Source organism: Lacerta agilis, chromosome Z (genome assembly GCF_009819535.1).
Source record: "Lacerta agilis isolate rLacAgi1 chromosome Z, rLacAgi1.pri, whole genome shotgun sequence".
NCBI lineage: Eukaryota > Metazoa > Chordata > Lepidosauria > Squamata > Lacertidae > Lacerta > Lacerta agilis.
The window spans coordinates 43,425,126-43,438,409 of record NC_046331.1 but is presented as its reverse complement, the minus strand read 5'-3'; the positions used below and the strand labels follow the sequence as shown (position 1 = coordinate 43,438,409).

The 13,284-nt window shown below is 46.6% G+C and overlaps 1 protein-coding gene across 1 annotated transcript; it reads left to right on the top strand.

The window, feature by feature from the left end:
* Positions 1-585: 585 nt before the first annotated feature.
* LOC117039997 (rho-related GTP-binding protein RhoG-like) lies at positions 586-11,685 on the top strand. The gene is made up of 2 exons (XM_033137498.1): positions 586-695; positions 8,569-11,685. Exon 2 carries the CDS (start codon positions 8,593-8,595, stop codon positions 9,166-9,168), a length of 576 nt encoding a protein of 191 aa, XP_032993389.1. The 5' UTR covers positions 586-695; positions 8,569-8,592; the 3' UTR covers positions 9,169-11,685.
* Positions 11,686-13,284: the final 1,599 nt, after the last annotated feature.

Genomic DNA, 13,284 nt, shown 5'->3' with positions numbered 1-13,284 from the left:
ACATTGTAAACACTTTAACATTGAAAACAGTAACATATAAATAACTCGATTATAAATTCATCAGAACAATTAAAGCAATTCAGTAAAATCACAAGAATTCAAAATATCAGAAAGAGCTGCTGAGCAGCAAGCTATGCCAGGCGACCTCCTCTCTTTGGGAAGAGACTTCTTTCCCCCCTCAGTGGCCAGGCACAACTCTCTCATCGTTTCCAAACCAATCTTAATTCCTGCAACCGTTTTTTTGTTTTTCCAAATCTACACAACTGCCTTGCGAGGTAGGCTAGCTAATGCCCTCTTTCAGCCTGGGAAGCCGCGGGAACTACATCTCCCATCATCCCCAGCCGCTGGTCACGGAAGCCTCCCCTCCGCTCTCCCTTCCCGTAATACGCAAGAAAAACCATAGAGCGAGGGGGGGGGGGAGAGGGAGAGGACGGAAGTCAGGCTTGAGCAGACGCCGCAGGAAGCTCGGCTGGTTTCCGGCCACCGTAGGCCCGGGTTTGTGAGTGTGCGTGTGGTTCTCCTAACGGAACTACATTTCCCAGAATCCCCCGGCGGATCGTTCCGAAAAGAAGGGCGGGCGGCGGCGGCGGCGGTGTGGGGGCGGTTTCCCTCAGCCGGATACAGCTTCTCTTCGGCCGGCGGCGGTTGCAGCTGACGGGAGAGAGCGAGCGAGAGAGATCAGGGGGGACCCCAAGGTAAGACCCGGAGCCCCAGGCCGGCCTCCCCTCACGAAGCAGGGGGTTCGGAGGGTGGGAGGGGAGCGCTTGCTTCCCGCTGTGTGGCCGCCGCCCTCAGGCCTGACAGGATGGGGGGGGCGTATTTTTAAAAGGACCCCCTCCGTCGAGCCACAATCACCCGTGGGTGGGTGGGTGGGGGAATCTCTTACGGGCTCAGAGAAGCCTCCGGGGGCTCCGGTGGGTGGGCATGATGTGGAAGGCCCCCCCCCCCCCCCCGTCCAGTGGTTCAGCACCTTCCTTGCAAGCAGAAGAAGGCTGGGAATCTCTCTGGAGGCAGGGCTGCTGCCAGTCAGTGCAAGGCAATGCTGGAGGAGAAGGGCCCAGTGGTCAGAGTGCGGGGGGGGGGGAGCGCGAGGCGGCTTGGTGTAATCTGTGGCCGCTGTTTCAGCCCCCGCTGGCAATCGCCAAGAGGAAGCGGGGAGGGAGGGGAATCTGATTGATTGCTGCCGGTCCGTGCGGGCAAAGGGGGCTTGCTGTCGTCTGTATGGGGAGGCTGGTGGGGTAGCTCGGCCTGGAGAGCATTAAGACCTTTAATCTCAGTCCGCAGGACTGTAAATGAGAAGTGATGCCGCAACGCGAGGAAAAGGATGGCGATCGTGTGTTCGGGGCAGGAGCGAGAAACGTGATTTTAAGAAATTGTATTACATTAATTTAATTTGGTTTGGTTTGTAATCGTTTGGGAAATTAATAAAAATAATTTCTCTGTGTGTGTGTGTGTGGGGGGGGGAAGGCTCTTCATCTCAGAGCTGTGGGTTCGAGCCCCACGTTGGGCATAGGATTCCTGCATTGCAGGGGGTTGCACTCACTACATGGGTTAGTTGGTCTCTTCCAACTCTGCAGTTCTGTGAAAAACCCAGCAAAGAGCAAGGGCAGGGGCTTGGAGACGGGCTCTGGCATCTGCTTTGCATGCAGCTTCAATCCTCCACGCTGCCAGGGAGGGCTGGGAATGTACCAGGCCTGGAATCCTGTAGATCTGCCGCCAGCCAGTACCTTCTTGCTGCTGCCAGCCTTTGGCCTGTAACAGAGTGGGCAGAGTAAGAATTGGTCTGACTCTGTATATAAGGCAGTTTCTTCTGTTCATTAGCAATATCAGTAGGGGGGAAAGAGTTTGCTTTTGATCCTTGACATCTCCAAGTGGGGCTAGGAGAGAACCCTGCCTTAAATCCTAGAGAGCTACTGCCTGTCAGTGCAGACAAAACTGAACTTGCTGTGATTCATGTTGGCTAGATCAGAGCCAAGCAGCTGAACTGGTTCCCCACTGAGGCTTAACTTTGGGAATAAATCATGAGCTTGGAGGCTGCTATGAAATTTCATATTAATTAGCAGGTAAAAGAGATGTAGCTCAGTGGTAGGGCATCTGCTTTGCATGCAGAAGGTCCCTTGTTCAATCCCTGCTTCTCTACAGAGTCTTGAGAATGGCACCTTAAACCTAAGTTACGGGCACAACAATGAAATATCTAGGCACACTTTTTTAATAACAAGAATACAAAGCTGAAAATGAATAAACTGCAGCTAAAATATTATGTTCATTTTTCACATGGACTAGTCCTTCTGTCCACCTCCCTAATATTCTTAGGAGGGTCTCTTCTCCAGTCTTCAAAGAGTACGTGTAGCTGGAAGTGGGGAGGCAGAAAAAGCTCCTCCTTTCCTTCCATTCTGCAGTTTTAATCTGAAATCTTAGGTGCAGTACTGCGTCCAGAGCTCAGAAACTGCTTACACTAATGAAATTCCCTGTCGCAAAATGCGCCTAGAACAATGGGAGTTTCGAACACTGGCATCTGTTCAGGGCTTCTTTTTTCTAAGCTAGGATTGGTCCTCCCCTTGCTCTTTGGCAGCTCTTGCATTCCTTGTTACACAGCTGCATGATCCAGAGATGGTTTTGCCTTTGGATGAGAGGCCAGAGCACAAGCAGTGAGGCATGGCTGCTGCTTCTCCACCCAGCTTGTGTACCTCCCTGGGGCATAAGGCTGCTTTCTTTCTTTCTGGTGGCCTGCCAGCTAGACTTTGTTCAAGTGTGTCAAATTGAACTGGTGATCACGTGGTGCTTTTCTCCCACCCACAAAGGGTGCTTGGGATTTGGTAACCCTTCTATGATCTACCCCCAACTCCACGCTCTGTCAGTTAAATTTCAGAACTGGCACTCTCTTACACTGGCTACTTCCATATAGCCTGGTAGCATCAAATTGTCTTTTATTTTATTGATCCAGTAAACAGACATTACAATAAAACTTGTATATCAGCTTACAGAAACAGGATGCAGAGTTGTCAAAAAATTGATTTTACATTTAGTTGGATAAATTTTCTGCTTTCATCTGAATTTAGCTACAATTTATGTAGGAATCTTAGTGACACAGTGTGTGCATACAGCCTCCTTCCTAACTCCTTTTCAATATTGCTTGAATATGGCTAGCACACAGGGGGACATGTATGAGCAGCAAATCCTTTGTATGCACATTGCACAATCTGTGGTGGGGCTCCTCTCACCTTGTAGCAGCATCTGCAGAGCTGCTTGCCATGTACAGCAACCACTGGGGAGGACTGAAGCAGAGTGGGTGAGGAAGTGGTTTTTTGTATGATGTATCTGAATTGACTCTTTACAGTTTGTCACCTTATCTCTCCCTGGAGGTGTGGCAACTTTTGACAGCATATTATGTGCCTTGCAGGGAGGGTGTTTGGGATACCAGGCTGACCTGAACTCCCAGTCATTGCTGCAGTTTGAGCTGTTGACATTAGTGAGGGAAAGTGAGGGCTAGGGAAAGTGAGGGCTGTTGGAGCTTGGGGTTCTGCTGCAAATGCAGTTTTGCTACCAGGGTGTTGCTCCTATCTGGACACACTGGTTCCATAATCCAGCACTCTTCCTTCTAGCAGGAAGCAGACAAAACTGATCTTGTGACACTATTTTTACAGTTATGTTTTCAAATGTAATCTTCAAAGCTATATAAATAAAATAATGTCACTGCTATATTGTTCTGGCAGTGCAACATGGAATACTGTTTTCTGGCGTGTGGGGTATGGGGGAGAAGTCTATGCATTCTAGAGATGTGATGAGTGAAAGACATTTGCTGAGGAAAGTGAATGAGTTGGTAAAGATGCTTTGTAGAATGTGATTTGTAAATGAAATAAATAATTTATAATAATAAAATAGATGTCGGTTATAAATTGTTAGCCTTAGATAAAGTGTGGCCAACAAATTCCCTAAACCAACACTCTTAACAACACAATTCCTTACATATAAGTTTCATTGAGTTCACTGGGGCTTCTTTCCCAGATGTTTTCATTGTATTTTGTACACCACCATGATATGTGTGTTAAAGGTGATAGATAGATAAATAAATAAAATCAGTGGGTATAGGATTTCAATCTTAATGAAGATAACTAGCAAAACAATGCCATTTTTTTGGGGGGGGGAATATTCTGGCCAGCTCTGCTTGTTATTATACTAGCATAAATTTACATGCGGATGTTTAGACGTTGGGCTGACTAAGGTTCCCTTATCATGGTTAAATTTCTAGCCACTTTTTTTGTAACTGGCAGCTGTCCTTGCTGAGCCTGTGGTATATGATAGTTGAGATAGTATGTGACATTTTACACACTTCTGTATATGAAGCTGAGCTGGTTGACTCCATCTTGTCCAGGCTTGACGAGATAGCTCTTTAGTGTCTGAGGCAGAGATCTTTGCCAGCCTGAGATCAGTTATTGGCTAGAGTGGTGGGATTGAATCTGGAAAGATACAGGGCTGGGCAGGAGTCCAGTTTCCTAGATTTTGTAGGCTGCCTGGTATACCACACCAGTGCTCCCCTTTCATTTGTTCACAGCTTCCTAATTTCCCCTTGAAAGTGACTGCATTCCCTCAATGACAAACATTCCTCCCATAAGGAATTGCATGGATCCAGGCTTCCCCAAATTGGTGCTCTCCAGGCATTGTGGGTCTCCAGCTCCCATCCAGTCAAGCTAGCATAGCCATTGGTCAGGAATGATGGGAGGTGTAGTTTTGAACATCTGCAAGGCTCCAGGTTGGGGAAGACTCTAGATAAGTTAGCTACTTTACAGAAACAGCAGTCCATAAAACTTAAAATATATGGGGAGGAATTCAGCATAGTGCCAAGTTAGATGTCACATGAGAAGGCGCAGGATATTGGTTTGGCTCTTGTGGCTGGTTGCACAACAGAAGTCCCATTACTTACTGTTCCACAAAAAAATTCCACTAGTGCAACCGTTGTGCTGGATTTCATATTGCGCAACTGTGATTCTTGCCATTACACTAGCGCAACAGTCTTTGCACTGGCAGTTACAAAATTTTGGGTCCCAGGCTCCAGCTGCTTGTTTGCGGCTAGTATGAACTATTCCAGCAAGATGATGGTGGAAGGACATTTTGGGAGTTCAGATTGGATAGAGCTTCAGTGTGGATGATTGCTGCTGTGTGAATAGGGAACTCCAGGTGTCAGTGTTCTCTCCCCCACCCCCACTCCTAAAAAGGAGATTGGTGATTTGTTGAAGAACTAGAGCAATTGCTCTAGTTACAGGTAGGTAGCCGTGTTGGTCTGCCATAGTCAAAACAAAATAAAAAAAATCCTTCCAGTAGCACCTTAGAGACCAACTAAGTTTGTTATTGGTATGAGCTTTCGTGTGCATGCACACTTCTTCAGATGAGCAATTGCTAAGTGAAGGGACTTGAGCCAAAGGTTTCAGAGAGTGGTTGACTGAGTTGCTCTCTGGAGAGCTGCCCTGCTAATACATGTTCAGCTGTTAGTGTCTTGGAATGGGCTGCATTATCTTCTAAGAGGGTTTCTTGCTCAGCAGGAAACTGCATCCTGGGAGCTAAGTAGCACCTTCCAAAGAAAGAGGCTGACAAGTTGTTTCTTGTTTGGGCTAGTTTGGCAGTTCCAGCTTGAAAGTGTGCAGGCTTTCGGTTTATATTTGGGAGTGATATGTGGCTCCACCAAGTTCATTGGGAAAGTGTTGGGAAGTGTCCTGTCAGAAAATGGACTTCCTGCCCCATCCCCAAATTGTCTCTGGTGAATTTGAATTTTTCATGCCAAAAGTCATTCTGAAACTTTCCAGAGTAACGAAGCCTGCTCTGAGCTTTGCACATTGCTTTCATCCTGAACTCTTCACATATATTTGGTATTAACGTGTTTGCAGCTCAAGCCCCTTAATTCCTGCTGGACCCGTCATTGTTAAGAATAATCTGCTCTTGGCTTCCTTCTCAACAGTTCTTTGTGTATTCACAGAAGGCCTCCGTGCCTCTGGTGCTGGCTGAGAGAGGAAACGTTCTGAGCGCCCATCACAGCTGCTGCGTTCTAAGCTCTTGTGGGTCTTGGACTGCTGAATTGGGCCCTAGATTGCACCAGAGCAGCTGACAGATAGTTCAGATTTAACAAAGCAGAAGATGTTTCTCTTGCAGTAATTTTCAATGTAGAGAATTTCTGCTGGTAGAGAACCAAAGTTAAGACTGCTCAAAATTGCTAGAAGCTTATTACAGAGTGTCTGGTTTGTTCCTTTGCTGTTTATTCAAAAACTTTGGTTCAGCAACCAGGAAAACTTTTCTAACAATCAGGCCGGGGATTTTCTAACTCTTGGCTGGGGAGCAGTAGAAGTGATTCCACTGCAATATCTGAAAACCAGCCATGTACTGACCAGGGCAGAAGTCTTTTTTTGTGTGTGTGTGGGGGGGAGAGAGGGCCATATTTGTCTTAATATTTGCTGAGCCAGCTCCGAATTGGACCCCTCTTCAGTTGATGGAGCAGTTTAGGATCCAGCTGATTTTTGTCTAGACCAGCTCTTCCTGTATCCTGCCCCATTCCGAGGCTTTACACTGGCTGCCCAAATACCACAAGTGGTATCCTGTCAATAGTCTGCACTTTTGGCAGGCACAAGGGAGGTTCCCCCTGTTGGCAGAGGGAAATCACTGCACTCTTAATCCCCTTCCAACAGCATAGATCAGGGGTCAGCAAACTTATTTTAGGAGGGGGCCGGTTCACTGCCCCTCAGACCTTGTGGTGGGCCGGACTCCGCGCGCGACACACACATGCACGCACACGGTGGAGGGGGGCTTCTCACTCTCCCCCTCTATCCCCCAGCCCCTCCCCTCCCCCTGCTTTCCTACCTCCTCCGCCACTCTGCCTGCGGTTGGGAGCCGGTGATGGTGGTGGCACCTCTCCTTTCCAGGCCATCTTTCCTGGGCACCTGGCGCGGGGCCAGCAGGTGCACCAAGCTCCAGCCAAAGCCCCACGACGCACCTGTCAAGATGCCCACAGTTCAGCCATGGATGGAGAGGCTGGTGGGCGGGTGGCACACGGGCGGCAAGGCTTTGGATTGGCTGGCACTAATCAAAGCCCAGTTCCCTTCCTCCGCAGGGCAGGGAGAAGCCATGAGGAGGGAGGGAGGAGGCGCTGCCGTGGTGTGTGTGAGGGAGGGGGAGGGAAGGCGCCTGGAAAAAAATTGCAAAAAAAGGCACAGCCCAAACGAACACGCTGATCCAAGCAGTGATTCCAGGACCGTCCGCAGGCCGGATCCAGTGGGCAAATGGGCCTGATCCAGCCCGCGGGCCTTAGTTTACTGACCCATGACATAGATCAAGGGTTAGGATTGCTCTGTTACTGACAAAACAAAAAGTGTGAGTTGAGGGTGAATGTATGTTGAGAAAACGAGTCATGGTGTTTTACAATCTCTGGAGTTTTACAAAATACATCAGGCAGACCTGGTCTTGTTCAGATGCATGGTTTGCTTAGGAGTAGATTCTAGTTCCCCGGAACATGGTTTTTAAAAGTCTTTGTTAAACTAGGTCAAGAAAAAGTTCCTGTGCTGTGTAAGACAGCTTCCTGGGTTTTTTGGGGGGTGTTGATGGTAGTGGTGGGTTGTTTTCTGATTGCTTCTGGCTCATTCCTGGCTGGTTTCTCTTTTCTCCTTGCATAACTTCTGAAAAATGAGCTCCTTACTGTGGTTGTGGTTCTTTTAAATGCTTACATATTTAATATGTTCGTATTCTGCTTTCTCCTAGTGCACTTTTCTCTTAATGCAGTTTACTGTTAAAGGCACTGTACTAAAACAAAAGGTACAATAGACAAAACAGAATCCTCTCAAGCTGTTTGTGGTTTCTTTAGGAACTGTTACACATCATTCGTAATTTAGAATATTTATATTTTGCCTTACTATCAAATGATCTTCCAAGGCAGCTTAACCAGCCCAGCAGCCCTTCAGTCTCCTTGCCGAGGGATGTAGCTAGAAAGTGCCTCCTTTCAGCTCTGCAGTCTCAGGGCAACTTGCAGTTGGAGACTAAAGAACATGGGAATTCTTCCTGACACCAAATCAGATGATTGGTCTACCTAGCTCAGTACTGTCTATGGTGACTAGCAGAGGCTCTCCAGGGTTCCAGACAGGGAGCCTCTCTCAGCCCTACCTGGAGTTGCTGCAGACTTGGGACTTTCTTCCTGATACTCCAGCACTGAAATATGGCCCATCCTCGTAAACCTTATGTTTTGAGGCAGGAAGGTGGGAAACCAGCTCCTTTCATTTGCTCTTCCCTTGGCTGATGGGGTGGGGCCAGGTTTTATCTCAATCTTGCCATGATTTTCTCCTGGACAGCAGAGGGCGAAGCCTCCCAGTGGCCATTGGCTGATAGTAGAGGCCTGAGTCTGCCTCTCTTTGGCTTTGCTGTCCCCTGGGCAAGTGGGAATTGAGTCGCCTCTGGAGAAGGGTGGGTGCGGAATGCATGTCCATAACTCGGTTTACAAGTTATTGCATAACTCTCCTAGCAATACTGGAGGCTTGGTCCAGTATTTTTCTCCCAACTGAGTTTGGCTTCTTCTGACTTCTTCTATTCTTTGTGCAGGACTCTTCCCTTCAGAGCAGAAGAATGCAGACGATAAAGTGCGTGGTTGTTGGCGACGGAGCTGTGGGGAAGACCTGCTTGCTCATCAGCTACACTACCAATGCATTCCCTGAGGAATACATTCCCACGGTGTTCGACAACTACAGCGCTCAGATGACTGTTGATGGCAGGATGGTTAGTCTGAATCTCTGGGACACGGCAGGCCAGGAGGAATATGACCGCCTGCGCACCCTCTCCTATCCTCAGACCAACGTCTTCGTTATCTGCTTCTCCATTGGGAGCCCCTCCTCGTACGCAAACGTGAGGCACAAATGGCACCCTGAGGTGTCTCACCACTGCCCAAATGTGCCTATTCTTCTTGTTGGCACCAAGAAGGACTTGAGAAGTAACACGGAGACAGTGAAGAAGCTGAAGGAGCAGAGCCTGGGCCCCACCACCCCCCAGCAGGGGACGTCACTGGCCAAGCAGATTGGAGCAGTCAAATACTTGGAATGTTCAGCGCTGAACCAGGAGGGGGTGAGAGAAGTCTTTGCTGAAGCTGTGCGTGCCGTTTTATACCCTGTGACAAAGAAGAACTCCAAGAAGTGCCTTCTGTTGTAGTCGCCAAGGAACGTGGAGCAAGGACTGAGGGCTTTGGGTTGTTTTGAAGGTCGCCTCCTTAATCTAATTGCATCTTGCACTAATGGCTCTAAAGAGATATATTTCTTTCCGCAAGTACTCCTGCAGTTCAGGTGCCAGTTCCAGCAGACTGGAACAAAAGACATCAATTCCAAGTTTTAAGATCAGCCTATCTGCCATATTCTCAGTGTCTATGCTTACGCAGTTCTCCATCTCTTCAGTGGAGGAGAGCTGCAGCCAAGAGAGACTTCCAAGCCAAGTGCTTTCTTTGCTATACAAACCTAAGATACAGTCCTTTCTGAAGGAGACAGTAATCTGTTTTGATTCATGTGCCACTGTTGCTTTTCCTAGCAATTTCTTCATCAGTTAGCTGTCTTTTGTATAGATAGGGCTGTGCCTTTCCAATAACTGTGTCAATTTGTCAAGAGTGTTTTAGAACATGTTCTGAATTTTAGAATGTCTCCACTGTGGGATGCAAGCACCACATGTGGTAACAGAGATTTAGAAACTGAGAGGGCTTTCAACAAGCTCCAAACTACTCTGTGCTCCTCTTCATGGAATTGGATGCAGATTCCACAAACTTGTTCTGGGATTGGGAGCTAGTCCCTTTTTGCTTTCAGGGTTAGAAAACTGGGCTTTAAAATGCAGCTCATTGTTTCTGGAGGGTGTCCCTCAGCTGTGTGATTAAGCCAAGGCATCCTTTCAAAAGCTGACTTTGCCACATACCCTTTTAAAGCTGGGCTTGCACTCCACAGGATGAGATTTCCTTTCTCAGCCTGCCATAAGAGTCCATCACTCCAAGACTATACTCTTGTTGTGCCTGCTGTAGGAGGATGCCTTGATGGCATTGCTGCCAGGCCAACTAAACCCCACAATGAAGAGAGAGTGCCCACTCACTTGATTTTAGGTATGTTTTATACTGTTGGAGGCTTACTGAACCCAGCTACGCTACAGGTACCCTTAAATAAACTCTGGACTGGCTGTCCTTTATGTCCATGGGCACCGTGGCAGTGCCCATCATTTCCTCAGCATATGCCTCCTTCCCCAAATGTTGTGGTTGACCGTAAATCTTATGAATTGGTATAGATGGCAGAGATCTGCCTGCTCTAGAGCAGAAGGTCTCATTTGCTCACTACATCCCACCTGCCTTTTTAATATAATTGCCAATGCTACAAAACAGTACTGTATTTCTGTGCCTTTTCATTAGTACTATGTTTTCTCCTGCAGGTGAAAATGTCAGTAATTTCTTGCCTTCTAAACTTTCAGGTGTAAATGATATTAAAATATTGCACTGGTTTGTTGACCTCTTTAGGACATAGGTACCCAATATAGGTGCATATAGGCAGGGTTTTAACTTTCACTGAAATATTAACTTCCCTTTCTTGGAAAAGAAACTTGTGCAAGTGCTTTTTTAAAAGAAAACATGCATTTCTAGCACCACAGCTGATTTAATCTAGTGGCATTAAGGAACCTTTTTTTACTTATGATGATTTGTGGCCATATTCAAGATCTTTAGTTTATTGGGAGCCTGATGCTTCATAGCATCTCTCTGGCCAAGGATAGCTTATTTATTTGATCAACAAGTTTGTTAATTGCAGTTCTTGTGAAATGAGTGTTTTCTCCGCAGGTATGCTGCATTGCTGCCAAGGAACAAAACAATACTGAGGAGAATTCTGTTCCTTTTTCTTTTTAAAGCTCAGCACCATTTCAAAATGAATTATTTATGTTTTTATATGACGATCGTTCTGATTACAAATCTGGTGTGTGTAAATGGAGAGTAAACTTTGCCTGACTTTAGAATCGCAGTACTTGTGAGCTGTCCTCGGTATTGATGCCAGTAAAATACAAGCGTAATGGAGCTAGACAGATAACTGAGACCAGGTGCAAAGCCAGTATAGTTCACATCATGGATGAACAAAATCTGCACCTAGATGTCCTGAGAGTGGAGGCTAACCTGACTAGATCACTGCAATTGAAATTGGATTTTCTCTTCCTCCTCCCCACATAGCCTGGGTCCTTTGGCTGTGATCTGACCATTCTCAGGATTTCGTGGAGACATACCCATTCTTGGTGACTAGGGAACACAGTTAAATATGGTTTGGTCTAATCTGTGTATCCAAATGCTTTTTTGAACATCAAACAAAATCATAACTGTGTTAGGCTCTGGTGCCTTTAGGCCCAGAAATATTGTGGACTAGGCTCTGCAAGCCAATAGTTGTTTTTTTTTACTTGGATGTTTGTGTAGAATGTGCAGGCCCTAAAACCTTGCAAAGCTTTCTGATCTGCCTGTTGGAAGGAATTTCTCTAGGTTGAGGTTTTACATGGTTGATGGGTGTGCCACATGTGCCTTAATGTGCAAGGGGAATCTGAGACTGTGTGGTACTGAAACATACACTGGCAACTGATTTTATAGTTAAAAAATAAATTTGTATGGCGACTAACGGAGTTATTTTTAAATTATGCAGAATTAAATTGTAATAAAGCATTTTCTTGTTTTTTTCCTTTGTCTGGTTATTCATTCTCTCTCTCTTTTTTTTGTAAGGGGTGTTTCAAAAAGTGTTCCCTTTCTCCCTGAGCTTTTGTTATAAGGAATTTGAAGTTCCTTGGAACCAAGTTTGTTTAGAGCAACTTTGATCTTTTATGAAATGCCCTTGCTCCCTTTAAGAATGTTCCTCTGTTTTTTTAGCTTTGATCATGCATTTAGTTCTGAGGGAAATATCTCTCCAGTCATGCCTAGAATTGCATTCTGAGCTGGAGAGGAGGATGTGAGTTATGACAGTAATAGTGCCTCTTAAAAGGTTGAAGTAGGGGTGGTGCAGCAGCTACCATCATCTGCGCCTGTTTAAATGTAGCCTTTATCATGTCTTTGTTTCATTTCAGAAGTGTCTCCTACTCCATTGTTCTATCAGACCTTCACTAATTTGGCCTAGGCAGACCAAATTTATAATGTCCAAACCAAGAACTACAGTTGGACATATGCTACTTCTGTTACTTCTAGTGCCACCTCACCCTTGCCTGATTTCTGCTGGGTGGTGGTTGTGCAGAAAACACAATAAAAACTTAACCATTTCCTAAAACAAGCAATTGTGTGAATATATGTGGATGCAAATCTATTCTCTTCCCTTAAGAGCACAAGAGCTCTGCTGGGTCAGGCCAAATGTCCGTCCAGTCTAGCATCTTGCAGTAGCCCATTGTATTTTTTAAATTACCCCCTCACACACCACCTGCCCTTCAAGACAAATTAGCATAGTGGCTTACAATGAATATAAAAATATCAGCAGGCATCTGTGGCCCTGTAAGTTACAGTAGTGTGCAGTACTTATGTTCACTGTTTCAGCTCCCTAATTTAATCTTTCCAGGTAAACCACTGGTATTGCGTTAAGCTAGGTAAGCTCTGATTTCGTCCCAAGCCTGCTACTACCCCCTTCTTCCTGCCACCTCCTGGAACCATAGCTGTCAACTTTTCCCTTTTCTTGTGAGGAATCCTATGCGGAATAAGGGAATTTCCCTTTAAAAAGGGAAAAGTTGACAGCTATGCCTGGAACATGTTTCAGCAGTGCAAGCCTAAGCATGCCTACTCGGAGGTAAGTGGTATTGAATTAAATGGGGCTTACTCCCAGGTACGGAAGTTTAGGCTTGCAGTGTTAACCCCCCCCCCCCCAAGCAGTCTTGAGTAAGAATTTGTTGCCACGTCATTGTGTCAGTTCCACAGGTTAACATGCAGGTTCCCCACGTGGGTCCAGGCGTAGCCTACTTTGTGGGGTTGTTGTAGACTAGGAGCACCTTCAGCAGCAACTTCGCCACTTGAGAGCTCCTCGTGGGAGATGCTGTGATGTAATAAAAGATTCATTTATAAAACCAAAAGAGCTGTAAGGGACTACAAGGGTCCCGGAAGAAATCTATTCTCCCAGCGTGGGCCGGGGGCTGGAGCCCACAACCCTGATTTTAACATCCTCGTGCTCTGCCGACTTGAGCTATTCCATCGCTCATTCATTTCGCTCAGCCCGGCGTAGTGGGAAGCCACGCCTCCTCGTCCTTCACAGGCCTCCCGCGCTCCGTTCCATAGCAAACTCGCTAGTCTAGCGCCGCTCTACCCTC